Here is a 27,257-nt window from a genome sequence, read left to right on the forward strand (position 1 = left end):
TAAACAAACCAACACCACGAACAGTCACGTTGAGCTTCGCCAGCTGGATCCTAAACCCCTAACACGCCTCAATTCCCTTTCCCCTTTAAGAGTTAAATCCCTGCAACCCACGCTTGACCCAGCTCTCCATCGCCACCTGCTGGTGCAGTTCTGTGCGCCCCACAAGCAGCACCAGCCTGCCCAGAGGCTGTTCACTATGAACAGATCCAAGTCAGATGCAGGTCCTGTAGCTTGGTAAGATCTAACATTTCAGCTAAAAAGGACACGGCTCCTACTAACTACAACTAAAAATAATTCCAAATTTCTCTAAAAAAAGAAAAAAAATGTTTCCTCTTTCTAATATAAAGTACAGCCACAAAATTTCAGAACTTTAAAAACAAAGGAAAAAAATCCTTAAAAACAAATGGGAATGGTCATACAATTTATTTTTTATTATTTTTTTTAAAGATTTTATTTATTTGACAGACAGAAATCACAAGTAGATGGAGAGGCAGGCAGAGAGAGAGAGAGGGAAGCAGGCTCCCCGCTGAGCAGAGAGCCCAATGCGGGACTCGACCCCAGGACCCTGAGATCATGACCTGAGCTGAAGGCAGCGGCTTAACCCACTGAGCCACCCAGGCGCCCCTGGTCATACAATTTTCAAAAAAAATTTATGTTAGAAGCAACACTACATGGTTCAAAAATTTAAAAATTTTGTAAGTCTGGGCTCGCTTCGGCAGCACATATACTAAAAACTTTGTAAAAAGTCAAAACAGAGAAGAAACTTCAACCCAGGATTTCTTAAGAAGAAAATGCAGACAAAAAACGCAGTTTCCCTAAGTTCTGAGTGTGACACAAGAAAGCAGAACATGTAAGCCCCCCCAACTAGTCCTCCAACAGTGTGTTTTCTCAGCACTCGCCTACACTAAAGGGCTTCAAATTCTTGTCCTGTCATCACAACTGATAAATGTCTGTGCAACACGCTAGCTGTGCCTCTGCGCCCTTATATTTACTTTGGCCCCCAAAGCCTCTTTCTTTCTAGCAGTTCTAGCCAAGATGCCAATACCAAATTCTGAACACGAACCCCTCTGCAAATCTGCCCAGCATACGCTCCACCCACCTCCTCCCAATGACTCTGAACTCCTCAACACTCTGCATGTGTTTTTATTATGGAAGCTACCACACGGTAACAACCTGTGTACTGCCTAGGATGGCACTTCAGTATTTTATGGAGAAACAGATAAATCAAAGAATACTGTGAGGCTAGAGATTATGTTTAAAATTAAGTAACCCAAATCCTGGCCTTCCGTTGTGAAAAGTACAATCATTAGTAACAGAAGTCATACCAGTAAATGTAAGTAATACAAGTAAACGATTAATCCCCTGACCGGTTAGCTGAAGTGTAACAGACACGGGCGCCTGGGTGGCTCAGTCAGCTAAGCCTCAGACTCTTGATTTCGGCGCAGGTCATGAGATCCAGGCCCACATCACACTCTGCACCGGGCATGGAGCCTGCTTAAGAGTCTCTCTTCCCCTCCTCTCCCTCTGCCCCACACCTCTGACCCTGGCTCATGTGCACTCTTTCCATCTCTCTCTGGGGAGAAAAAAAGTAGGAAAGAAAGAAAAAGAAAAGTCAAAACCTAGATAGTATCTAACCCATTTTTTTCCCCTCAACATTTCATTTCGAAACAATTGGGATTTGTGTGCAGCAATTTAAAAACTGCTCGGCAAATGAGCTGTACTAAGCAAGGGCTGAGATACTATTATTATTATCCGTATGTTTTCTTATTAAAGAAACATTAATCCATCAGTTCTGTAATTAAATAAAATCTCAGACCGAAAGGGCTTAATTAGAATACTTGGATTCATGTGGGTTTTAATAACTCTCCATAAAAATCACTTGACTCAAATTCAAAATTACCTCTTCAATGAGCTGTTTCCTAAAGAATCTATTACGTCAGCACAGACATTTCTTTCCCAAACAGAAAACTATCTTTTGGAGGAAAATTATAATTAGCGCTGTAAATTTTATTTATAATCCATTGTGCTCATTAAAGCCACTCAACTAGGCTAAAATGACACCAAAGAAACTATTCACTGGCAAAATGTCAGTCAGCACAGCACTAGAGGCTCAACGCTCTGTGACCTGTTATCAGGGTACACTGGCACGGAAACAGACCCCAATCCCATTAACCTCAAACAAGTTTCAGTTTTAATCACCGGCCACAGGAAGACACATTTTGGTTACTCTTCATCTGTCTCGAAAGTGCCTGTTTGGGCAGAGGAGCCTGAGAAAGCCGGGGCCACACGGAAGTCCAGACGCTGCGCGACTGTGACACCGCACCGCTGCTTACACGCCAGAGAGGAAGGCACCAGCACCGCCTCCATCTACGTTTGGGCATAAGGCATGTAGGAGATACTAGGGCTTCCACCTCTATCCTCACTTGCCAAAATGCTGCTGAAGAAAAATGGAGAGGCCACTCGGACAACTTCCGAAACGACAGACACCACATGAAGTGGCAAGACAACAAAACCCAATTTGCACAAGAAGTTGTTTTTTTATTTTTATTTTATTTTTATTATTTTTTTAAGATTTTATTTATTTATTTGTCAGAGAGAGCGAGCACAGGCAGACAGAGAGGCAGGCAGAGGCAGAGGGAGAAGCAGGCTCCCTGCTGAGCAAGGAGCCCAATGTGGGACTCAATCCCAGGATGCTGGGATTATGACCGGAGCCAAAGGCAGCCGCTTAACCAACTGAGCCACCCAGGCACCCCAAGAAGTTGTTTTTCAAAGATTTTATTTATTTATTTGACAAAGAGAGAGACCAAGTATGAGCAGGGGGAATGAGAGATTGGGGGGGGGGTAAGCAGGCTCCCCACTGAGTAGGGAGCCTGATGCGGGACTCGATCCCAGGACCCTGAGATCACGACCTGAGCTGAAGGCAGCCACTGAGCTGACTGAGCCACCCAGGCGCCCCTTACAGGAAATGTTATTTTAAAAGACTATATTTATTTATTTACCTGAGACAGAGAGAAAGAGAGAGAACGTGCGCGCAAGTGAGCATGCACCCGCACAGTGGGGGAAGGGGTTCAGGGAAGGGGAGGAGCTGACTCCCCAGAGAGCTCAGTGTGAGGCTCAATGTCAGGAACCTGGAACCATGACCTGAGCCGGAGCAGACTTGGACGCTGAGCCGACTGAGGCACGGAGGCGCCCCAACTGTTACTGCAGGAGGAGGGAGATACACACATTGACTTGTATATACCTAATGTATTTGTGGGAGATGTTACAGACTCTAAGGTTGGGAGTGATTTTCCTGGAAGATCTTTGCACCAATTTTGGTTCCAAAACAACGAGTTCTTGGGGCACCCGGGTGGCTTCTTCCTCTCCTTCTGCCTGCCTCTCCCCTGGCTTGTGCTCTCTGTCAAATAAATAAATAAAATCTCTAAAAAGAAACAAACAGGGGTGCCTGGGTGCCTCAGTTGTTAGCCGTCTGCCTTCAGCTCACATCATGATCCCAGGGTGCTGGGATCGAGCCCTGAAGCACCCAGCTCCCTGCTCAGTGGGGGGCCTGCTTCTCCTCCCACTCCTCTGCTTGTGTTCCTTCTCGGTCTCTCTCTGTTGAATAGATAAAATCTTTTAAAAAATAAATAAAATTAAAAATAAAATTAAAAAAATTAAAATACACAACTAATTCTTAATGAAGTATTATTTTCCAAGTGTAAATGTAAACCTGAAAATGCATTCAGTACACAGATCAGTTTTCTCATTTTGATTAAGAAATGGTTGTTCTGCTTAATCGTTATCACAGGTGGTTAGGGGTTATCACGAGATGGTCTAAAAGGGGATTCCAAAATAGATTTACTCAGACAGGGAGAAGGGTAACAACGGTAACAGTATTTCATTGTTTCCTTTTTTATCTCTTAAATTCTGAATCATAGGAGTTTATTACCTAATCAAATAGCATCTTCTGGTCCAATATCCATACTCTTACACATTATTTTATTTTTAGTGGGAGAAGCACAGAAGGAAAAGGAGACAGAGAATTGTAAGCAGGCTCCACACACAGTATGAAGCTGGGGGTGGTGGGGACGTGGTCAGCGTCAGTCTCTCCACCCACAGACCATGACCTGAGCTAAAATCAAGAGTCCGAGGCTTAATTCACGGACTCACCCAGGCGCCTCTACACATGACATTGTTTTTAATAATAGCTTCCCACGTCCGAAGTATCTCTTGCGGTCTGAATTAGTTCCTGAATTCACAGAGCAAGAATGATAAAACCCTGAAAAAAACATAAAGGAAAATCTTCAATAAACGGGATTTGACAGTGATTTCTCAGACAGGACTCCAGAAGCACAGGCAACAGAAGAAAAAACAGATAAGCAGGAGTTCAACAACACTGAAAGCGCTCGTGCATCAGAGCACACAGTCAAGAGGGTGAGAAGACAACCCTCACGGGGGAGTTCACATTAGCAAGTCCTGCACGTGGAGTATATAAAGAACCCTGAAAACTCACCAACAAAAAACAGCACAATTCAAAAAGTTCCATACCAATTTACTCAACACCGGCTCTGGACGAGAGGGCTTGTTTCCCCAGATTCCTGCCAACACTCAATTATTATTATTATTATCATTAATATGAAAATTTTCAGTTTTACGAAAATTTAAATACAGAAAGCCTCAAAATTACTGAAACATAAACCAACCGTACCTTCACGCCGAGTACACAGCACTGTAAGTCAGTTATATCTATAAAAACAAGTTAAAAAACATACTAAAAAATATATTACAAATACATTAAATAAAAACAGAATTAGGACCCTTAAAATCTTTAATATAACTTTAAATAAAAGACATTAAGAGCATCATCCTCTATGGACTCTGAAAAACAATCTGAGGGGTTTGAAGTGGCGGGTGGGTGGGAGGTTGGGGTACCAGGTGGTGGGTATTATAGAGGGCACAGCTTGCATGGAGCACTGGGTGTGGTGAAAAAATAATGAATACTGTTTTTCTGAAAATAAATAAATTGGGAAAAAAAAAAAAAGAGCATCATCCTCTAATATTTTCTCAAAAGAATGAACTAAACTTCAAACTCCAATTATTAATGTGCCAGTTCCTAAACAATGAATTGCAATTTTTCATAAATTATTTGATATATCTGAATCCCTCTAAATAACAGAGTTCAGGGGCGCCTGGGTGGCTCAGTGGGTTAAGCCTCTGCCTTCAGCTCAGGTCATGATCCCAGGGTCCTGGGATCGAGCCTCGCATCGGGCTCTCTGCTCATTGGGGAGCCTGTTTTCCCCTCTCTCTCTGCCTGCTTGTGATCTCTATCTATCAAATAAATAAAATCTTAAAAAAAAGTCACAGAGCTAATGAGTAAACTACTATAAATTTAACAGTATGTCACATAATTCAAGAAAAGGAAAAATTTCACTCATGGAACTAAACTTGGGTTTTGCTTTTTAAAATTACATAAACAGTTTAAAAAATTACATATACAGTTACCAATCATTCAATACTAATCATAACGGCAAATACTTTATTTTTTTCTAGAGGGTCTTGTGTTTGCTTTCTGAATACTGCCAAAACAGAAAGTAAATGGAGAGATAAAATATATGATCTATGTTTTCATTAGAAATGTAAGGCCTAAAAAAAAAAAAAAAAAAAAGAAAGAAAATAAATGTAAGGCCTAATATTTGCTTTATTTTTTATTTTATTTTTTTAGGGAGGGAGAGAAGGAGACAGAAAATCCTAAGCAGGCTCCATGCTCAGCACAGAGCCAAACATGGGGCTCGATCTCACAACCCTGAGACCACGATCTGAGCTGAAACCAAGAGTTGGACATAACTGACTGAGCCCCACAGGCGCTGTGTAAGATCTGCTTTAAAAGCCACACTGACAAAAACCCAACTGCCTTTAACGAATTGGGGGTAAATGTTCCAGGTGCATTTGGTAAAGGCCTGTTTTAAAGACTACAACGTGCCTCGTAATAGTCCCTCTTTCCTTCCGTAGCCAAAGATGCTTCATCTTTTTCGAGTCATGAACTCCTCTGAGAAGCTGGTCAGAGCTACGCAAAAACACAAACCTGGATCCGGACCGCCCCGTCGCAGAGACAGCGCCACCACCTGCCTCCCAGGGACCGCACGTTACCTCAAGCCCTACCTCAGGCTGTAACAAGGGAAAGAAAACATTCACAGGAACCTATCGCATGCCAGACGCTTCATGTAAATCTAATTCTGCATACAGCCACTGAAGAAGGGCATCCCTACTCCCGCACTATGAATGAGAAGACCAAGTGTGAGTGAGAGAAAGCAAACTGCTTACGTGTGGTTGTTAAGCCAGGATTTCAATTGGGTTCTGACTGCATAGCCCCTGCATGCCCTTTCCACTCCTGAAGCACTAATGCAAAGTTTACTAACACACCCCACATCCTGTGCTAAAGTAGCTGCCTGAAAAATAAACACCACCTTATGACTAGCAGTTCTGTTACCGGCCTCGGAAACCACGGACTACTCGGAACAAGACACACGATCGCAACCACCCCATGCTGAGAGGGACTGTGTGCTGCAGGTAAAATCGACTGAGTACAAGACCTCGTCATCAGTGTGAACTAGTTAAAAAAAAACAAGACTGCAGAAACATTACAAAAGACCATCATACTGGAGACTTTTACAAACCAGCTATAGAAGATAAGCTCTAACATCGTTTCAAGGAAAAAAGCCAGATAAAAAATCTTTTTCAATCAACCTTATGAAAATCCTTGAGTTCAGCAGTAAATCCTTGAGTTCATGAGGAAAATAAGGCTCAGGGGAGGTTACCCAGGTTAGCGAAGATTCATTGAGTTCATTTTTGCAAATATTGGTAAAACACCCATTTCTTCCCTGGCTTCTCATCTAACTCACTCACAGTTCATTTTATCAACAAAGCACCCCAAGCTACTTTATATGCCTATGATCTTTGAAGAATAGCAACTATTAAAAATTTCTGGATGCCACAGCAATTTGAAGAACAAAAAGCCTGCATCATTATGGTTTCTGCTAACATGCAGAAAGCACATGAATATGATGTTAAGTAATCAGTAAAAATCGAGTGATTTTATGCAGGAATATTTCAAAATTTTAGCCAATATGTTAAGCCAAGTCTTTCTACCTAGATTCATTGTTTTACTTATATTGACAAATAATTTAAATATGCAAGTGGGCACATATGGTGCCCATCGCCTGAAATTAAATATTGTATGAAATGGCTAGAGGAGCCTGAGCGGCTCATTGGGTTAAGCCGCTGCCTTCCGGTCAGGTCATGATCCCAGGGTCCTGGGACTGAGCCCCATGTCGGCCTCCTTACTCAGCTCAGAGCCTGCTTCTCTCTTTTCTCCCCACCCCACCCCTGCTTGTGCTCTCTCTCGCTATCTCTAATTAATACAAAAAAATCTAAAAAAAAAAAAAAAAAAAAAAGACTAAAACTTGTGATCAACACATAACCTAAAACAAATCTAGAATCTTTACAGCAGAGAATAAATAGGGTTAAGAAAATTAGTGTGGTTTTTTTTTTTTGAAGATTTATTTATTTATTTAAGAGAGAGAGAGAGACAGTGGGAGCACAAACATGGTGAGCAGCAGAGGGAGAGAAGCACGTTCCCCGCTGAGCAGAGAGACCAACGCAGGACTCAATCGCAGGATCCCAGGATCACGACCCGAGCCAAACATAGTCAGCTGAACCGACTGAGCCATGCAGGCACCCTGAAAAATTAGTTCCTGTATTTGGATAGCCTACGATAAAGAGCGGACAAAAAAATAAAAAATAAAAAGAAATAAATTAGAGAAAAAAAGAGGGGACAATTTTTAATGTATCAACTTGCTTTGAGTGACAGAAATTAATCCTTGTATTAAACAATTCACTTTACAAAAGCCTTCAACATACGCGGCGCCTGGGTGGTTCAGTTAGTTAAGCCTGGGACTCTTCATTTCGGTTCAGGTGATGACCTCAGGGTTGTGAGATCAAGCCCCGGTTAAGATTCTCTCTCTCCCTCACCCTCTGCCTCTCCCCTACCCCTCACAGTCTCTCCCTCCTTCTCCTAAAAACAAAACAAAACAAAACAAGCCCAGAACCAAAAACCAAACCAAACCAAACCAAACCCAAAAACCCACAAAAGCTGTCAACATGTTAGCGAACCGGATCCTTACCACCACCGTAAAAGGTAAGCGGTTTCACACCCGTTTAACATCTTCGAGCCTCAACGTCTTCCCTGCTCGTCCGTCCACAACCTGAGTAAACGGGGAGGCCCCAGCCCGCACGACGGCCCGCCGCGGCTCACACCCGCCCCCGCGCGGCTCACACCCGCCCCGCCCCCGCGGCTCCCACCCGCGCCGCGAACACACCCGCCCCAAGGTTCACACCCACGCCGCGAACACACCCGCCCTCGCGGTCTGGCGCTCGTGCCCGTCCCTGACGAGCCTCGCACGAAGCAGACTCGTGGGAGACGGAGACGGAGACGGCGACCAGCCCTGCGGCGCGAGTGCGGACAGCGGACGCGCCGTCCGGCCGACCGGCCACTCACCCGTTTGGAAGCGCAGCGCTCGCCCCTCTCGTCCGTCATCTTCCCGCCCCGCGCGTGCCTGGCGCTCGTCTTCACGGCAGGTCGACATACATAGTTCTCCAGGTTCTTCGGAGGTTTTTTAGTTCTCTTAGCCTGAAGGCCAATTTTCAATTTTAAGTTTCCTTCTGAAAAGTTTGTTTCTTTCACCGAAAACTGCTGCTGCGCGCCGCTCAAACCGTCCTCCGCGCCGGCCTCGCCGCCCCTTCCCCGGGGCCACTGGCCAAGGTCCTCCTCCCCTCGGGCGGGGCTCGCCGGCTCCGCTTCCCTCGCGCTCCCCGCGCCGGCGGCAGAGGGACTCTTCCTTGAAAACCCTTCCGAGTCAGAACCCAATCCTAACATAGCAGTATTTCTAGGGTCCATCACAAGTGTCTGTTATTGCCGAAGAAGCTTGTGAAAATTTTACAGAACTGCGTTCCATAAAAAACAGGGATCTTCAAAACTTGCATCCGGCATCTCTTTCTCTGCAGAATAAACCATAACAAAAATTCATGAGAACAGAAAGCAATATGGATTAATATGAAAAAAATGGGCATAAAGGGAGAGGGACAAGGAGGTCAGGAAGAACCCCAAATCCCAGTTAAAACGAACCAAAATACAGTACAAAATGAATTTAAATTAATTTAGTTATAAATAAATTTAAAATTTTAGAATAAGCTTATTCTACAGATATCATAAACAAGCTGTAGTAATACATGTTACGGACTGTTAGTGCTCCAACTTTTATAAGAGGTTTTGAGCTTTTCAGGCTAGGACTCAGGATGGAATTATCTCCGCTGCTGGTGTACAATTAAATTCTGAATTCATTCACTCATTCATTCAAAAATATTTCTGAACTCCTATCATATGCCGGGTATTGCGCAATAACCTGGAAACACAGTACTCAACAAAACAGACCCAGTTCCTAAATTTACGAAACTTATACTCTAGTAAGAAAGACAAATATTTTAAAAATTTTATATAAATGATTTATAACACTTGTTATAAAATCTTTGAAAACCAGAAATTTTACAAGTTTTCCTAATAGTAAGTAGTCAGTTAGCATGCTTTAATCCACCAAATCCATAAATATTTTTCCAAATTCATAAAATATAAACAAGCAAATTATTATAAGAGATGTATACCTAACTTGCAAATACAAATAAAGTACCCAGGCAACCTCCCTTCTCACAGAGAAAGACCTTCAGGAAACCAGATTACCAGATAATCACAAGGCTGACTAACGAATACAGAACCAAAATAATTCACTATTCTTGAAGACTGACAGACTAGTCTTTACTCTAAGCATATATCCAATCAAGATCCAGGACAAGTATCTGAAAAAAGACCATCCTATTCCTTAGAACATTCCCTTTATGAAGCGGAGAATTTCATAGTTTAAACTCTGTGCCTTAAGACTTCTTTCCAACGAGACTGTAGGATTCTCAAGGACAAAGATCATATAGCTACTTCACAACTTGTATAGGAATGTAAGTAAAATGCATAGTCCAACGCCTGGCAACACAGTAAGGCTTCAAGAGAAAGCACCAATGATTAATTATTATTACTAATTGTAGTACTAGCATATTAAGTGTTCAGTAAATACCGGCCAACTGACTAACTCTCAAGTTTGTTCGCACTCTGTTCATTCACAAGAACAGTCGGGGGGTAACCTTCCGATCAGCTCACTCAGGTAATTCTTGCTAACACTGCATAGAAATTTTCAAGGCTGTTCATAATTCAGCTGGGAAGTATGCAAACTTGCTTGTCCTTACTTCCCAACACACATCCCCTACACTGTCGCCAACTGGGTCTCCTTACTGCCTCTGACAAATCATGTTCATTTCTGCTTCTGTGCCATGTGCTCTCTTTCCCTCTCAAAGTACAAAGTCTGGGGGCACCTGGGTGGCTCAGTTGGTTAAGTGACCGCCTTCTGGGCAGGTCATGACCCTGGGATCCTGGGATCAAGAACCCTGTCAGGCTCCCTCCTCTGCGGGGAGTCTGCTTCTTCCTCTCCCTCTGCCTCCCCGCCCCCTTCCCCCGCCCCACCGCTTTCTTTCTCACTCTGTATCTAACAAATTAATTTTAAAAAATTAAAAATAGGGGCACCTGGGGGCGCCTGGGTGGCTCAGTGGGTTAAGCCTCTGCCTTCGGCTCAGGTCATGATCTCACGGTCCTGGGATCAAGCCCCGTATCAGGCTCTCTGCTCAGCAGTGAGCCTGCTTCCCCTTCTCTCTGCCTGCTTGTGATCTCTCTCTCTCTCTTAAAAAAAAAAAAAAAAAAATAGGGGCACCTGGGTGGCTCAGTGAGTTAAAGCCTCTGCCTTGGGCTCAGGTCATGATCCCAGGGTCCTGGGATCGAGCCCGACATCAGGCTCTCTGCTGGGCAGGGAGCCTGCTTCCTCCTCTCTCTGACTGCCTCTCTGCTTACTTGTAATCTCTGTCAAATAAATAAATAAAATCTTTTTAAAAAATTAAAAATGAAAGTACAAAGTCCTACTTTGTCTGCAATGGGTTCACAATCCTGGAATTTAAAACACTGAGAACCACAAGCTTTTTCATTACTCACTAGTGACAAAACCGGAGTGACAGACCTGATCGGGATCCGTTTTGGTCTTAATTACAAGTTTTTGAAAATAGTCATACATTTCAATGCAAAAATATTGCTGTGCTTGATGAAAGAGCCCTGCTCTAACCATCACCAGCTTGGGTGGAAGTAACCCAACCTACACTATCTTTCTAAAAGCAAAAACCAAACTTTTGCACGGTGCTTTGTGGACTTATGTCTTACTTATACTTACATTTAAGCTTGCACTGACCTGATCCTTCCCTGAGTACCTTTATCCATACAGGACTACAATTTGAGTAATCAGCTTTTTTTCCCTTCTTCCATATTTGTCATCTATATCTCAAAAGAAGACTGTAACTATCCGCCACCCGCCAAAGGCTATAATGACAGTGTTAAGCTTCATTGGGGTAGGGACCTCTTCTGGTTTGTTCACGGCTATTTCCCAGCACCCAGAACAGTGAACAGCACATACAGAGTGCCCCCTCAATAGCCGAATGAATGAATTTTAAGGCCCCGATGGCTTCTAACGTAGCGTCTGGCGTGCAGAAATGGTTCTCCTCTCCTTTCTCATGTGACGCCACCCTGCGCTGTAAGAGTCCCATGCACAAGTTTTATCTCAAATGTTCACTGTATGTATTTCACAGAGATGTTTTCTGTAAGCCTACTACAGTATCTTAATCCCCTGAGCAACAGCTTCAAAATTGTATCTTATACCTCCTCCTTCCTGTCTCTATACCGTCAAAGCTGGTCTAAGAAAAACAATCATGTTCACTGAACTCATTTTACATTCCTGAACGCTAACCCCGACTGGACCCTTCGTGCTAAAACCTGTCTCCGTCACTCTCCTACCCAACAACTTGAAGTCATCTCCAGCCTCACTGACTCTGCTTCCAACCTGACGACGACAGCAGGAACAATCAGAAGCAAACTGCCACAAGCTCCACCATACTGCTACCTACCCACCTGCTGTGTGTGTGTTCCTGCAGATTCTGCCTTCCCTACGATCCTCAAACACTGGGCCACCTGGGTGGCTCAGTCCATTAAGCATCCCACTCTCCGTCTCGGCTCAGGTTTTGATCTCAGGTTGGGAGCCCAGGCCCAGCTTGGAGCCTACTTAAGAAGATAACAATAGGGGCGCCTGGGTGGCTCAGTGGGTTCAAGCCTCTGCCTTCGGCTCAGGTCATGATCCCAGGCTCTTGGGATCAAGCCCCGCATCAGGCTCTCTGCTCGGCAGGGAGCCTGCTTCCTCCTCTCGCTCTGCCTGCTTCTCTGCCTACTTGTGATCTCTGCCTATCAAATAAATAAATAAAACCTTAAAAAGAAAAAAAGAAGATAACAATAATTTAAAAATACATACACTTCTAAACCCTGCCGTCAAGCACCAGGCCTACCCTCTCCTTGCCTTCTCAAGAGCTTTCCTAGGACAACTGTCCTTTCTCCCTTGCACCATCTGCTTCTCCTTCTTCCTCTGGATAATACCAGTCAGCATGAAAACATACTACAGTATTTCTCATCTAAGAAAACTCCTCTTGACCTTCTATCTTCTACCAGCTTCCCATTTCTCTGCCCCCTCTCAAAACAAAGCTTCTTCAAAGGGCAGTCCACTCTTGCCATCGCTAAATCCTCACCTTTTTTCTTTGAAACACACCAATCATAGTTTCACCACCACCTCTCCAAATAAAATGCTGGCCAAGGTCACTGACATACTCTATACTACTAAGCACACAGGTCAGTTCTCAGTCCTCTACCTGACCTTGTCACAGAACATGACACCTCGGAACAGCCCCATCGTCTCCACACTGACTTCCAGGCGTCCTTTCTGGATTCTTCTGCCTTACTGGCTAGTCACCCTCAGTCTCCTTTACCAGTCTCCCCTCCCCTCCCCCCAACATTAAACACCGGAGCACCCGAGGGCACACTCTTCCCTTCCCCATCTACGCTTACTTGCTAAATGAACAAATCCAATCTTTCAGCCTTGTATTCCATCCAACATTGTTGATTTACAAGTTTCTATCACTAGATAGAGGCCAGCCGGGACCTCTTCCTAGAACCCCAGAATCCTGTATCTAACTGCCTGCCCAACACACTGCCTACATGTCTACTGGTTAGACACCACAAGCTTCATCTGTTTCAAATCAATTCCTCTTCTACCTCATCCCCCATCCCCCATCCGTTCTTCCCACGGGCTTCCTCATCTCAGTGTATGAATGCAACTCGAGCTAGAAATAGTTGGGCTGAAACTTCCTAACCTCCTTGAACTCCTTTCTCCCTTGTGACTCACACGCCCATCGTCAGCCGACTTCTCTGCCTTCAGAGCATGCGCACCGCGCGGCTCTCGCTAACCTGACAGCTGCCGCTCAGAGCCACGTGCTCGTCCAGCACCTCGACCACCCAGGAGTCCGTCTCTCCACTGGCCGCCCGCAGCTTCGGCCCTCCGTATCTCCTTGGTCTTCTCAACTCAGCAGCCAGGTGATCCTTAAAGCTTGTGTCCGATCGTGTCCTTCCTCTGCTCAACACCCTTTCAGTGGCTTCCCATCCCACTCCAAGTGGAAGTCGAAGTCCTTCCGAGGGTCTAAAGGCTCTATTTACTCTGCCCTACAGTCCCCTCTGCCTCTCTTCCGTCTCCTACCAAACTCCCCACTTACTTCCCAGAAGGGGGGTCAGAGGCTGTCTCCTCTTCATCAAAGTAAAATACTCCTACCACAGGACCTTGGCAATTATTATTCTGACTAGAACATTCTTTCATCAGATAATTGCATGATTTGCTCTTTCATGTCCTTCACCTTTGCCTAAATGGAACCTCATGGAACAGGCAATCCCTGACAATCCTTTATAAAACTGAAAACTACTCATGTCACCATCTTCTTCTAACACTCTATCCTGTTTTATTTTCCTCCATGACGCTTCTCACAATCTGGTGAACAATGTATTTATTTATTGTTGATACCTTTCCACTGGGATATAAAGTGCCTCCAGGAACTGGGTTTTTTGTCAGTTTAGTTCAATGTAACATCCTAGCACCTAAAACTACACCTGGCATATAGGAGGTGTTCAATAAATATTTGAATTAATTGCATGTATTTTTGTGGGACATATCTTACTGGCTTTATTTTGCTCCTTTTCTATTTCTTTTCTCCCATGTTTCTTCTTTTTATTTTGTAAATTTTTTTTTTTTTTTGAAGATTCTATTTCTTTATTTGACAGAGAAAGAGATCACAAGTAGGGGCAGAAAGGCAGGCATAGAGCAGGGAAGCAGGCTCCCCGCAGAGCAGAGAGCCTGATGCAGGGCTTGATCCAGGACCCTGAGACCGCAACCTGAGCCGAAGGCAGAGGTTTAACCCACTGAGCCACCCAGGCGCCCCTCCTTTCTTATTTATTTACCTATTTTAAAGTAGGCTCCATGCCCAGTGTAGACTCCAGCATAGGTCTTGAACTCACGACCCTGAGATCAAAACATGAGCTGAGACCAAGAGTTGGGCTCTTGGAACACCCGGTGGCTTGGTATGTTAAGCCTCCAACTCGTGATTTCAGCTCAGGTCACGGTCTCAGCGCCAAGAGATCGAGCCTCAAGTCTAGCTCCAGGCTCAGCGGCTATACATTCTCCCCCTTTCTCTGCCCCCTCCCTGTTCTCTACCTCTCTCTCTCTAAAATAACTAAATAAATCTTAAATTAAAAACAAAAACAAAAACAAAAACAATTGGACACAATCAACTGAGCCACCCAGGCGCTGCATGTTCCTTAATTTTTGATGCCCAGCCTGGGTTTCAAGTGACTAGTGCACGGACATACCTGCGTATACCTTTCCGGTCGCTCATGGAAACAAACGTGTTCTAGAACAAGAACAAATAATTCACACAGAAACAACCGCTTTTATATCCAGTACTCACAAGTACACACATTTTTAAATTTCCCTACAATTCTTTTCATAATGAAGGAATTCCAGAACGCATTAACATATATATGTATAAATGTGAACCAGAATTTCAGTATTTCCTCCAAAGAACTCAAAAGAATTTTTACCAGCACTTACTCACTTTTAACATATTCCAGAGAAGGGTTTGGAGAGCATGATTCTCTTCATTTTAAAATGGAAAAACTGAATCTGAGTGACACAAATTACTATACAAATAGTAGAATATCAATAAAATAAAAAAGAACTAATTTGAAAACACTGATCACTACCCCAGAAATGTAGGTAAGAATAGAGAAATACTATGTTTCCCTAACTTCATCAAAGAGGAGAAAGGAGAGTGATCCTAGGGGCCTATTTTGTGAATCCATCTAGGCAGTGAGACTGGAAAAGCATGATTGGCTTTAAACACAAATTTAAGTGTTTCTAGTAAAGATAAATCCAAATTCTGAAGATACTTCACAACAAAGAATGCTTTTTATCTGCTAAATGTAAACTGCTTGAAAACCAGTCCCTACACCAGCTGCCAGAATGCTGATTTTGAACTTTGAAAGCAGCGTTCTCCGTAAATGATACTCTTCCATCTATATACACTAGGTTTTCCATCCAGGGACAAGGACACATGCTGTCACACAATGTAATCTGGTTCCTACTACAATATCCAAGTCAAAATACAGTTCCAAGGACAAACACAGAACTAAGACTGCTAGAATCTCTTTGCTCTAAGCGACAAATTCAACATTCATCCCACTCGCAACTTTGGGATTTATAGGATGTCCTCAAATCACTGAAATAATCCAGAACAGTCTAGTCCAAATCCAAAGGAAACTGATACTAAATCTATAGCCTGAAGCCCTTTCACTGAGATCATTTTAACTGTGAACAAACTGTTTAGAAAATTACTAATTACCGAGGCGCCTGGGTGGGGTCCGCACTCAGCGGGGAGTCTGCTTGTCCCCCTCCCTTTTGCCCCTCCCCCACCAACTCCTGTGCGCATGCGCAAGCTGTCTCCATCTTTCAAATAAACAAATGATATCTTAAAAATAAAGAGAATTACTAATTGTATTAATAGGATATATACATTATATCAACGCAAGGCATGATTATCTTTTTTTCTTTTTAAAGATTCTATTTATTCATGGTGGGGAGGAAGAGAGCATGAGCAGGGGCAGCAGCAGGCAGTGGCAGAGGGAGAAGCCAACTTCCTGCTGAGCAGGGAGCCGATGCAGAACTGGATCCCAGGACCCTGGGTCATGACCTGAGCCGAAGGCAGACGCTTAGCCAACTGAGCCACCCAGGAACCCCAAAGCATAATCATCTAACAACGTATTAGATACTACCTACAAATATACAAGTAAATCACATTTCATAGTGATCTATGAATGCCCTGCCGTGTACTGCAATGTGACAAAACCTGGGCAAACAAGACAAATACCAAACTCTTGACCAGGAATTGCTCAAATTTGTTTTCCCCTTCATGCCCTACGCCCTCTCCAAAGTGATGACTAGTGCCCACCCGCCTCTCCCATTCGAATCTCACATTCAAGTAACAAACAATGCATCGGAAAACAATTCAACTAAGTCTGGAGACCATTCTGTATAGACACCTAGTCTATCACTGGAGGTTGGAAGGGAATAGGCATACTTTGATAAAACACTACTTAGCAAAGCAATATAAAATCAACTCTGTATTCATTAAATACTACAAAACTGAGTCCTTCCAGGAGATGCAGCATTAGTTAAGTAAAAACAAAAACAAAAACCAAACCAAACAACAACAAAAACCTAAAAATTTGCTGAGTTCTTAATATGTGCAAAGCTCTATGCTAGTGTTACACAGATGATCTCAGTTACTATTACGATTCCATTTTCAGAGATGAAAAAATAAGTTAATAACCAAAAAAAAAGCTTGAGCCCAGGTCTGTCTGGCTCTTCTTGAATAAGATGTTACGCTGCCTCCCAAACATGTTTATTCCTGGTCTCAGTCCTCCCCTCTGTTACACCTAGCAGACCTGCTGTTTGGAACTCTTGCTTGTCTTCTGTGATGACACTTGCTTGTCTTCTGCAACCATTGTATCATTTCCTTTATGCATTCATCATCCTTAATCTAGCCTTCATTCAGTGGACATTTTGAGAGCCTCAAAATATGTCTTGAGAACCACTGTAGAAATGGTTGTAAATAATACAGTATGGTCCCAGGTCTTACAAACTTTTTATTTTAGAGAGGGAGGCAGATAAATGACTAATTATTAAATATGTGGTTATAACATAATAAATATGAAGGTACTGAATATATGAAGTTGTATACCAAGGAAATTTGGAGGAACAGGGAATATACCTTGGAAATACAGTTAACTTTAAGCTGAGACCCAGTCTAAGTAGGAAATAACCAGGCAAAATGTCGAGTTAAGTATGTTCCCAAAACAGAGAATAGTATGTGTAAAAAGTCCCTGAAACTGTAAAGATTAACAGTAGATTCACCAAAGTGGGGACAACACAAAACAAAAATGGAAAGCTATATGAAAATAGCTTTCGGGACAGCTGGGTGGCTGGGTCAGTTAGGTGTCTGCCTTTGGCTTGGGACATGATACCAGGGTCCCAGGACAGAGTCCCACATTGGGCTCCTGGCTCAGCAGGGAGCTTGCTTCTCCCTCTGTGGGTTGCTCCCCCTGCTTGTGCTTACACACTCTCTCTGACAAATAAATTTAATCTTTAAAAAAAAAAATAGCTAAGAGCCTTGTTGGGCTACCTTAAGGATTTGGAATCCAAAATTAGTTGTGAGCAGAAGAGTAGTAAGATACAACTTATGGGTTGTTGTGTTTTTTGTTTTTTTTTTTTTAATTTTATTTATTTATTTATTTGTCAGAGAGAGCGCGAGCGAGCACACACACGAGCACGCTCACATGCAGGCAGAGTGGCAGGCAGGGGCGGAGCGAGAAGCAGGCTCCACAGGGCATGGAGCCCGACTGGATCTCAGGACCCTGGGATCATGACCTGAGCCAAAGGCAGCAGCTTACCAGACTGAGCCACCCAGGAGCCCCAACAGCTTATACTTTAAAAAACCTCCCTGGCTGCTGTGGAAGAATGATTAGAAAGACAGCAAAACTTGGGGCGGCACATGGGTGGCTCAGTTGGTTAAACGGCAGCTCAGGTCATAATCTCAGGGTCACGAGATCAAGCCCCATGTACCTAGACTCAGCAGGGAGTCTGCTTGAGAGTCTCTCTCCCTCTCCTGTTGCCCCTTCCCCTACTCGTACTCTCCATGTCCAAAATTATGAAGTCTTTAAAAAAAAAAAAAAAAAGCAAAGCTGATTCTGGAATACTAGTTATAAAATTGACAGATTAGCAAAGTAGCACTGAAAATTTAAAAAACAGATGAATTAAGAGATACTTCTAAGGAATAACAGATTTGATTTGTCAGCAGGATACAGAAAGGAGGAAGAGAAGCAAAGACTTAAGCAACTGGAGAACGGTCCTGTGGTACCACTCAGATATCTCGACAACTAAGTACTTACCGATGCCCACTACGTGACAGCAACTGGGGACAAAGCAGCGCAAAAACAGGAAAGTCCCTGCCCTCACGGGGCTGACATTATAAAAGATGTCTGCTCGGATGAGACAGACAGGAGGGGGAGACTAAGAGTTCAGGTGCACGTTAAATCTTAGATGGCTGTGAAACATTTAAGTACAAGGTCAAGCTGGCAGCAGGGAGCACACGCACAAGACACCCACACAGGGAGGCAGTATGACGACAACATGTGAATATATAACAGACTCTTAGAATGGTTTTCCAACTTGGTAAGAAAGATAATTTATCTGAACTCATTTTAATATGCAAGAACAACTTTTCTCTCTTTCTGGATAAGTGCACTTACCTGGATTATCACATTACAGACTAAACAATGTCAGCAGATTTTTAGCTTAAAATAAGTCTAGCTTGTCTCATCTGTGATAAATTTTGGTCTTCTCTGTGGTCTTTATCAAACATCGTCAGAGACGGTAATCATTGTTCTATTTCTCAACAGTAAAAAACATACAAATTAACTGTGTAAGATCTTAAAAAAAAATCACAGCACATTATGGGTCCTAGTTTACCGCAGCTTTTACACTGTCCAGCCCTACATCGCGTTTCCCGGGACCCATCACACTAGCCAAGTGAGCGCAGTACTGCCACTTGCTCAAGTCAGACGCCTGCAGCCACCCTTGCGTCCTCTCTCACCCCCGCCCCGCTCCCAACGCGACCCTAACACCACAACTTGTGAATTCCACATAATTTCTATTTACACTGAGTTCTAAGTCCACTGCCATTCTATCCGCAACAACAACAGATCTTACACAGAATAGAGCAGCTTTCTAACTCTGCACATCCACCTTGTTCTCCTCCAGTCCCTGCTCTGAGATGCAGCTAGAAATATGATTTTTAAATAATCTGATTATGTCATTTCCCTGCTCGACCAAGGGAGATCTCCCTGTTAAGTGCTCATGCAGCATTCTGTAAGTCTCCTAACGCTCATCACCCTAGTAAGTTATAGGCTTTTTCTGGGTAAATTATATGCTTAACACTCATATTTTCCACTACAGCATTTGTTCCATGAGAATAAGATTCCTCATTGCCTTATTCACTGCAATATCCTTAGCAAAGTCCCCGAACATAAAAGGTATTCGATAAATATCTACTAGCTGAATTAGCAAACATACACTGCTGTATTTTAAATTACATATGTAGACAAAAACAAAGAGAATACAATGAAAATAAAAATATTAAAGGATTGACATTTTCTTTAAATATCATATCTTATACTATTACAATTTTAAAAATAAGCACTATGTATATATCACCATGTAATCTGCTCTTCAAAAGTAAAAGGGTAAGCAGTCTACTAACCCTGAAAATGTTTTATACTGTGCCACTGATCTACTCACTGAAATCACAAAAAGCTAGAATATATTCTAACAAGAAAACTTGACCCATGTTTCTAAATAATTTATATAACATAAACTATACTTACAGAGTTGGAGAAAGCTGCTTTTTTTGAAGATTTACTCATTAGAGAGAGAGAAGGAGTGGGCGGGTGACCACCGGGAGGGGAGAGAGCATCTCAAGCAGACTCCCCGCTGAGCACAGAGCCCAAAGTGGGGCTCAATCTCACAACCCTGAGATCATGACCTGAGCTGAAATCAAGAGCTGGACACTCAACCGAGCCCCCCAGGTGCCCTGGACAAAGCTTTTTGACTCAACTAGAGAACATCATTTCATTTAAAAAAGAGAATGAAGGGCGCCTGGGTGGCTCAGTGGGTTAAGCCGGTGCCTTCGGCTCGGGTCATGATCCCGGGGTCCTGGGATCGAGTCCCGCATCGGGCTCTCTGCTCAGCGGGGAGCCTGCTTCCTCCTCTCTCTCTCTGCCTGCCTCTCTACCTACTTGTGATCTTTGTCAAAGAAATAAATAAAATCTTAAAAAAAAAAAAAAAGAGAGTGACAACCACCAATAACTCCTAACTTTCAAAGTACTAATCAACAGTCAATCTAGCTATTTTCATACCTGCGTATAGTATATATTTCTTAAATTCCAAGACGCCACTGATTTTTTTTTAAGATTTTATTTATTTCTTTGACAGACAGAGATCACAAGCAGGCAGAGAGGCAGGCGGAGAGAGAGGAGGAAGCAGGCTCCCTGCTGAAAGGAGAGCCTGACATGGGACTCGATCCAGGGACCCTGAGATCAGGACCCAAGCCGAAGGCAGAGGCATAATCCACTGAGCCACCCAGGCGTCCTGCCAGTGATTTTTAAATAAAAGTCTTCATGATGGTGTGTCTGGGTGGCTCAGTGGGTTAAGCAACTGCCCTCCGCCCAGGTGGTGACCCCAGGGTCCTGGGAAGGAGCTCTACATCGGGATCCCTGCTCGGTGGGGAGCCTGCTTCTCCCTCTCCCTCTGCTGCTCTGCCTGCTTGTGGCTCTTGCTCTTTCAAACAAATAAATAAAATCTTTTTTAAAAAATAAATAAATAAAAAGGCTTCATGGACCACTGACCACATTTTCAGGAGAAAAAAATTTTAACTACTACCACATTAAATACATTATCAATTGTGTGATTTCCTAATTTCAGAAACATAAAACTGAGAGAAAAGAATGTGTCTCAAGACCAAGGAAATACTATATTATACCATCAAACTAATTCTGAAACTCAAAACTAGAAAGCATAGTAGGAGACGGTATTGCCACGAGGGAGCCATGGGGGAAAGGCAGACAGAAAGCATTCCCGAAGCTAAGTCTTTGGGAAAAGTCACACTCACTGTCTCATGGATGATCTAATCAAACCTTACATAGCTCTTCCTGAGAAGTAAAGTTAACAAAGCTCAGACGTACAGACTTAACTCTGTTTTTATTTAAAATTTAAAAAAAAAAAAAAAAAAAAAAAAAAGGTGGAATGGGCTGCTGTTGCAGGGAAGAGAGATGCTGACTTCCATCCCCAGGGAATTCTAAAATGGCAACAAGAGGGAAGTAAAAGTTACATCACATTTTCCCCATAAATGAGTTACTGCATTCTGACAAGGGTTAGGGGCTGTAAACTCCAGGCCAACGCACGTGGTTTCATATTAAACAGAAGAGCCACTTCGAAAGGGCACCATTCACACTGTAAATATCTTACACTTGTTTTTTATAAAGATTTTATGTGGAGAAATGGATAGGAATGTAAAATGGTGCAGACACTTTGGAAAACAGTTTGGCAGCTCCTCAAAAGGTTAAACAGAGCCACCAGATGGCCCAGCAAGTTCACTGCTAGGTATATACCCAGGAAAATGGAAACATGGATCCCAGAAACTTGCACACAAATGTTCACAGCAACATTATCCATACAATGGAATGTCATTCATCAGTAAAGAAGCATGACATCCAGGACCAGCAGGTGGCTCAGTGGGTTAGGTGTCTACCTCTGGACTTCAGCTCACGTCATGATCTCAGAGTCCTGAGATGGAGCCTGTGCTGGGGTTTGCCCTCAGAGTGGAGTCTGATTGAGACTCTCTCCCTCTGCCCTTCCCCCCAAGTAAATAAATCTTGGCAGGAGGGAGGTTGAGAGGAAGGATGGAGTACATATGGTCCTGTACATACTATAGTGCAGATGTACCCTAAACATTATGCTAAATAAAAATGCCTATTCCAAAATACAACAGATTATGTAACAACAAATTGTATGTCCATAAAAGGAAAATCCATAGAGAAAGAAAGTAGATTCATGGTTATCTAGGCATAGGGGAAAAGGAGAATGGAGTGACTCCTAGCTACTACACGATCGAATGTTCTAGTATTAGGTAGTGGGGATGGTTGTATAACTATGTGACTATATCAAGAACACTGAATTGTACACTTTATTTTTTTTTAAGATTTTATTTATTTATTTGAGAGAGCGAGAGTATGAGAAGGGGGAAGGTCAGAGGGAGAAGCAGACTCCCTACCAAGCAGGGAGCCCGATGCAGGACTCGATCCCGGGACTCCAGGATCATGACCTGAGCCGAAGGCAGTGGCCCAACCAACTGAGCCACCCAGGCGCCCAGAACTGTACACTTTAAATCAGTAAATTATAGAGGACACAAAACAAATCTCAATGAAGCCATTTAAAAATTTTCTGACAGATCAACACAAGGTACCTTGTGGAAAGGGTTCTCTCCCTTGCATAAAAACAAAATAGGGGCTAATGGTAATCTTGTAAAAACTTTTTCAGTTAATAGCTTTCAACATGGCAACAAGCTGACTTATCTGACATATGCTGCTACATATTACCTCACTGGCTATTCACTTAGAGAAAACAAAGTTAGATCCATTCTTTCCATTATACTCAAAAGTAATTTCCTCATGGATTTAAGAGCTAGATGCAAAAATGAAAGTAACTGAAGGATTTTTGTCACTATTTCTATTGCCTACTGTATAGAAACCTTCCTAATCAAATCAAGAAACTACAAGCCATAAAGGAGAATACTGAGCGATTTGATTATATAAAAACATTACAGGGGCGCCTGGGTGGCTCAGTCGTTAAGCATCTGCCTCAGCTCAGGTCACAATCCCGGGGTCCTGGGATCGCCCCATGTCAGGCACCTGCTCGGTGGGGAGTCTGCCTGTCACTCTCCCACTCCCCCTGTTGTATTCCCTCTCTCACTGTCAAATAAATAAATAAAATCTTTGGGGCGCCTGGGTGGCTCAGAGGGTTAAGCCTCTGCCTTCTGCTCAGGTCATCATCCCAGGGTCCTGGGATCAAGTTCCTCACTCAGGCTCTCTGCTCAGCAGGGAGCCTGCTTCCTCCTCCCTCTCTGCCTGCCTCTGCCTACTTGTGATCTGTCAAATAAATAAATAAATAAAATCTTTTAAATATATAAATAAATAAGTAAATAAATAAATAAAATCTTTTTAAAAAAGTAGATCAGTATGGTTAAGAGTCATTTTATAAACTGATAAGAAATTATGTAATACGAGAGATGTGCACAGAGATGTCACAGAAGAAATGGAAATAAACAGAATCACAGAAAGAAGCGCCACATCGTTAGTAGTGAGGGAGGTATGAGCTACAACAAGACAGTTTTCACTCATCAGTTTGGTTGAAGTTTAAAACACTGATACAAGCAAAAACAGCAAAGTATACAGGAAAATAAATACTAGCGGCCTCCGTCATGTATTCTGGAAAGCAATTCTTACAGCATCTAGGACAATTTTTCATACTCTTGACTTCAATAGCAACTTTAGATACTCTTATCATAGAAAAACAAAAGCACCAATACATGTTTATTACAGCACTGCAAAATGTGGCCACAGAAAAAAATTAAATATATACACACACGCACACACATATATATATTCACACGCACACAAATATAGAACCACGTCTGCTTTTTTCCAGGAAAAGAGCAAGCGTCAGGTTACACGTGCAGGGAACAGGAAGAAAACAAACCACGTGCATTTATATGCATACAGAATTAAGTACAAATGATTATACACACACCAGCTAAAAGCACTGGTTATTTTAGGGGTAAAGGTTTGGAAATAAAATTATGTGTATTTTTCTTGACATATTACAGAATTTGTATTAGTTCCATAATTAGGCAAAAATCCAATAAAAACATATTTTTATAAGATCTAAGATACACAGAGCTACCATGTGCGTACCTCTCGAAGTCTTACTGTTGTGTTCACATCTATATGAAATTGAGCACAGTAACCCAATTAACAGTGGACCACGTTCTAACTCCAATATTCTGCCACTGACTAGCTACTTGCTTAAAACATTCCTCTCCTGTTCTTTTCCATTCAATAGACAGCTGCGCATTACACACTTTTTTTTAAAATTACTATTTTATTGTGCTAAGAACATTTGCCATGAGATTTACCCTCTTTACAAATTTTTACGTGTGCAGTTCAGTACTGCTGACCGCAGGTACATTGTCGTCCAGCATACCTCCCGCTTACTCATCCTGCTTGACTGAAACTTCACACCTGCTGGTAAGGAATTCTACATTTCCCCCACTAACTACCTAGCTCATCAAACTAGAGCACCATCCCCCCCCTTTTTACAGGGGAAAAAATTGGACTTTATAAAAATACAAACTTCTATTCATCAAAAGAAACCACCATGAGATTAAAAAGGCCACACATTGGATAATGTCACGTGCAAGGCACATACTGGGGAAAAGGAATGCGTTCAGAATACGTATTAAGAGCAGGTACTGGGGCGCCTGGGTGGCTCAGTGGGTTAAGCCGCTGCCTTCGGCTCAGGTCATGATCTCAGAGTTCTGGGATCGAGTCCCGCATCGGGCTCTCTGCTCAGCAGGGAGCCTGCTTCCTTCTCTCTCTCTGCCTGCCTCTCTGCCTGCTTCTGATCTCTCTCTGTCAAATAAATAAATAAAAATCTTTAAAAAAAAAAAAATAAGAGCAGGTACTTTACCAAAAAAGATACCCACATATGCAACAAGCCCTGACAGACACTCGACCTGAGCAATAATCAGGGAAATGCAAGTCGGTACCGCAATGTAACACTACTCCCACTAAAACGGCGCAAACGGAAGAGAATGACAGCAAGTGTTGGTGCGGATGTGGCCAACGCAACCCTATGCACTCCTGCACAGTTACAAAGTCATACAATCAGTGTGGAAAACTGTGTGACAGTATTTACGCAACACAGAAATAAGCTTACCCTGCGGCCCAGCAACTCCACTCCCAGGCATGTGCCAAAGAGAAATGAGTGCGTACTGTTCACCAAGAGAGGGGAGGTGGCCAGGTAAGGCTTCACAGCAGCAACTTGAACTTTGTCTCAGAAGATGGGAAGGTGTTCTCTAGGCAGCCAGGCACTGGGAGGAACATGAAAGTCATGAAGATAGAAACGAACTGTGTTTGGGAAAGATGACGGTTCCGAACAGCTGAAGCCCAAGGGTAAGAGACCCAGGGAGACGCCGCTGGAGGGGCAGACAGGATCTTGAAGGAGGAGCTCAGCCGTCTGTTATGCCAAGAGACACGCTCGGATTCGGATTCAGAAGTCACATTCAGAAAGGGGTGTGGGATGTAGCTAGGGAAGCCAGTCAGGGTGGGGCACAGAGAGAATTCTCACTTTGCTGCCATTTTACCCGGCGTGAAGATACTGCTTTTCTTACATCCAGCCCGTCGTCTCTAGCATCAGGGTGCTGCCGTAACGGGTGATGCTCCGGACGTTACTGTACTACCGAAATGGTGAAGGGGGGGAAGTAGTGGACAGGTGAGTCCAGCAAAGATTTACTCAAACCATTCCCCACCAGCACTGCCCCTACGGGAGTTCGCCTTGCTGAATCAAGAACGCAGCCGCCATTCTGTAGCATTCGTAACTGAGAGGACTAAGAAACAAGGGGTGTTGGCCTATACCAAAAATTGCCTATAAACTCCCCCAAATCATGGAGCAGAACTTCTATGTGTATATATGCACTTTTGGGGGAAGCGTATAAAAAGATTCACTGTATTCTTAACGGGGCCCATCACAACGGCTGCTGCTGTTGCTAGTACTGCTACTATTACTACTACTACTAGTAGTAGTAGTAGCACTAGTACTAGTACTACTACTAACACTATTACTACTACTACTAACACTGTTACTACGACTACCATCATCATCCTCCTCTGTTTTTAAGGCCAGCTGCTAAGGTAAGGCACAGAATGGACACCCAGGAAACTAGAAGATGCCCATTTTGAGGCATCTAAGTCTCTGTGAACAGTTTCCAGATTTTTGTGAAACAGATTCATCTAGAAGTACTTTTAGAAGCTTATCTGAATCCCAAATCATATTACCCTCTTACACATCTCGGTTTCTACTTAAGAAGATCACCTCTGGGGCGCCTGGGTGGCTCAGTGGGTTAAGCCGCTGCCTTCGGCTCAGGTCATGATCCCAGGGTCCTGGGATCGAGCCCTGCATCGGGCTCTCTGCTCGGCGGGGAGCCTGCTTCCTCCTCTCTCTCTGCCTGCCTCTCTGCCTGCTTGTGATCTCTCTCTGTCAAATAAAAAATAAAATCTTTAAAAAAAAAAAAAAAAGAAGATCACCTCTACCTACCTGGAAATTTGGGGCAGTGTTTTCTTAAGGACACCATTTACCCCATTTACCTGGAAGAGAAACGGCTCTCTAATGCACACACCTGATGATTCTGACTTTGACTAGGGAAAGAGAAGTCGTACACGACAGACCCTTAATTCTTCAGTGATTTCTATAAAATTGCAACAAGATGTCAGGTAAACCCTGGGGAGTATGTTGTTATTAGAAATGTTTCCCCTCAATGTTATGGAATTAATTTCTCTTCCTGGACTGACAAAGTCCAAAACTACTAGCCTTTCAGGCACAGTGCAATTCAACAGATGGGCCCTGCACTTTCCTAATGGCTGAGGGGGACCGGCCAGCGAGAGTCATGCACTCAAGTGAGACAGGATCTGCTTCATGCGGTAGCTAAGAGGACTTCTGATAGGGTTTAAATCAACCCCACAAAATAACCTATATGCTGTGATCTGGTCTGTAATTTCTATTCCTTTCCATTTCGGACACCACAAATACATTAAAAAAAAAATTCCTACCCAAGCCCAGATGTCCCCAAATATACAGCAAGTCAACCTAAACAATATTAAGTCCTTAATACCTTCACATATTGGAGCTTACAAATGTATTCTCAGATGTTAATGTGTTGATTCAGCAAGTCTACAGATGAAAAACCAGCTTCATTAAAGGAAGGTTTAACAATGC

The 27,257-nt window shown here is 43.1% G+C and overlaps 1 protein-coding gene across 5 annotated transcripts in view; it reads right to left on the reverse strand.

The window, feature by feature from the left end:
* The window catches only part of ASH1L (ASH1 like histone lysine methyltransferase), a 180,157-nt gene that overhangs the window by 142,284 nt on the left and 10,616 nt on the right, over window positions 1–27,257 (reverse strand). For 2 of the 5 annotated variants that reach the window (XM_044266511.1, XM_044266512.1), the window contains exon 2: window positions 8,534–9,033. In XM_044266511.1, coding sequence (XP_044122446.1) covers window positions 8,534–8,932 — 399 coding nt within the window. In that variant the 5' untranslated portion in view covers window positions 8,933–9,033. Of the gene's footprint in view, window positions 1–8,533; window positions 9,034–25,202; window positions 25,820–27,257 lie in introns of those variants that run through there. The other 3 variants (XM_044266510.1, XM_044266513.1, XM_044266514.1) reach the window with 3 other exon arrangements.

This window comes from Neovison vison, chromosome 10, assembly GCF_020171115.1.
Source record: "Neovison vison isolate M4711 chromosome 10, ASM_NN_V1, whole genome shotgun sequence".
Classification (NCBI taxonomy): Eukaryota; Metazoa; Chordata; class Mammalia; order Carnivora; family Mustelidae; genus Neogale; species Neogale vison.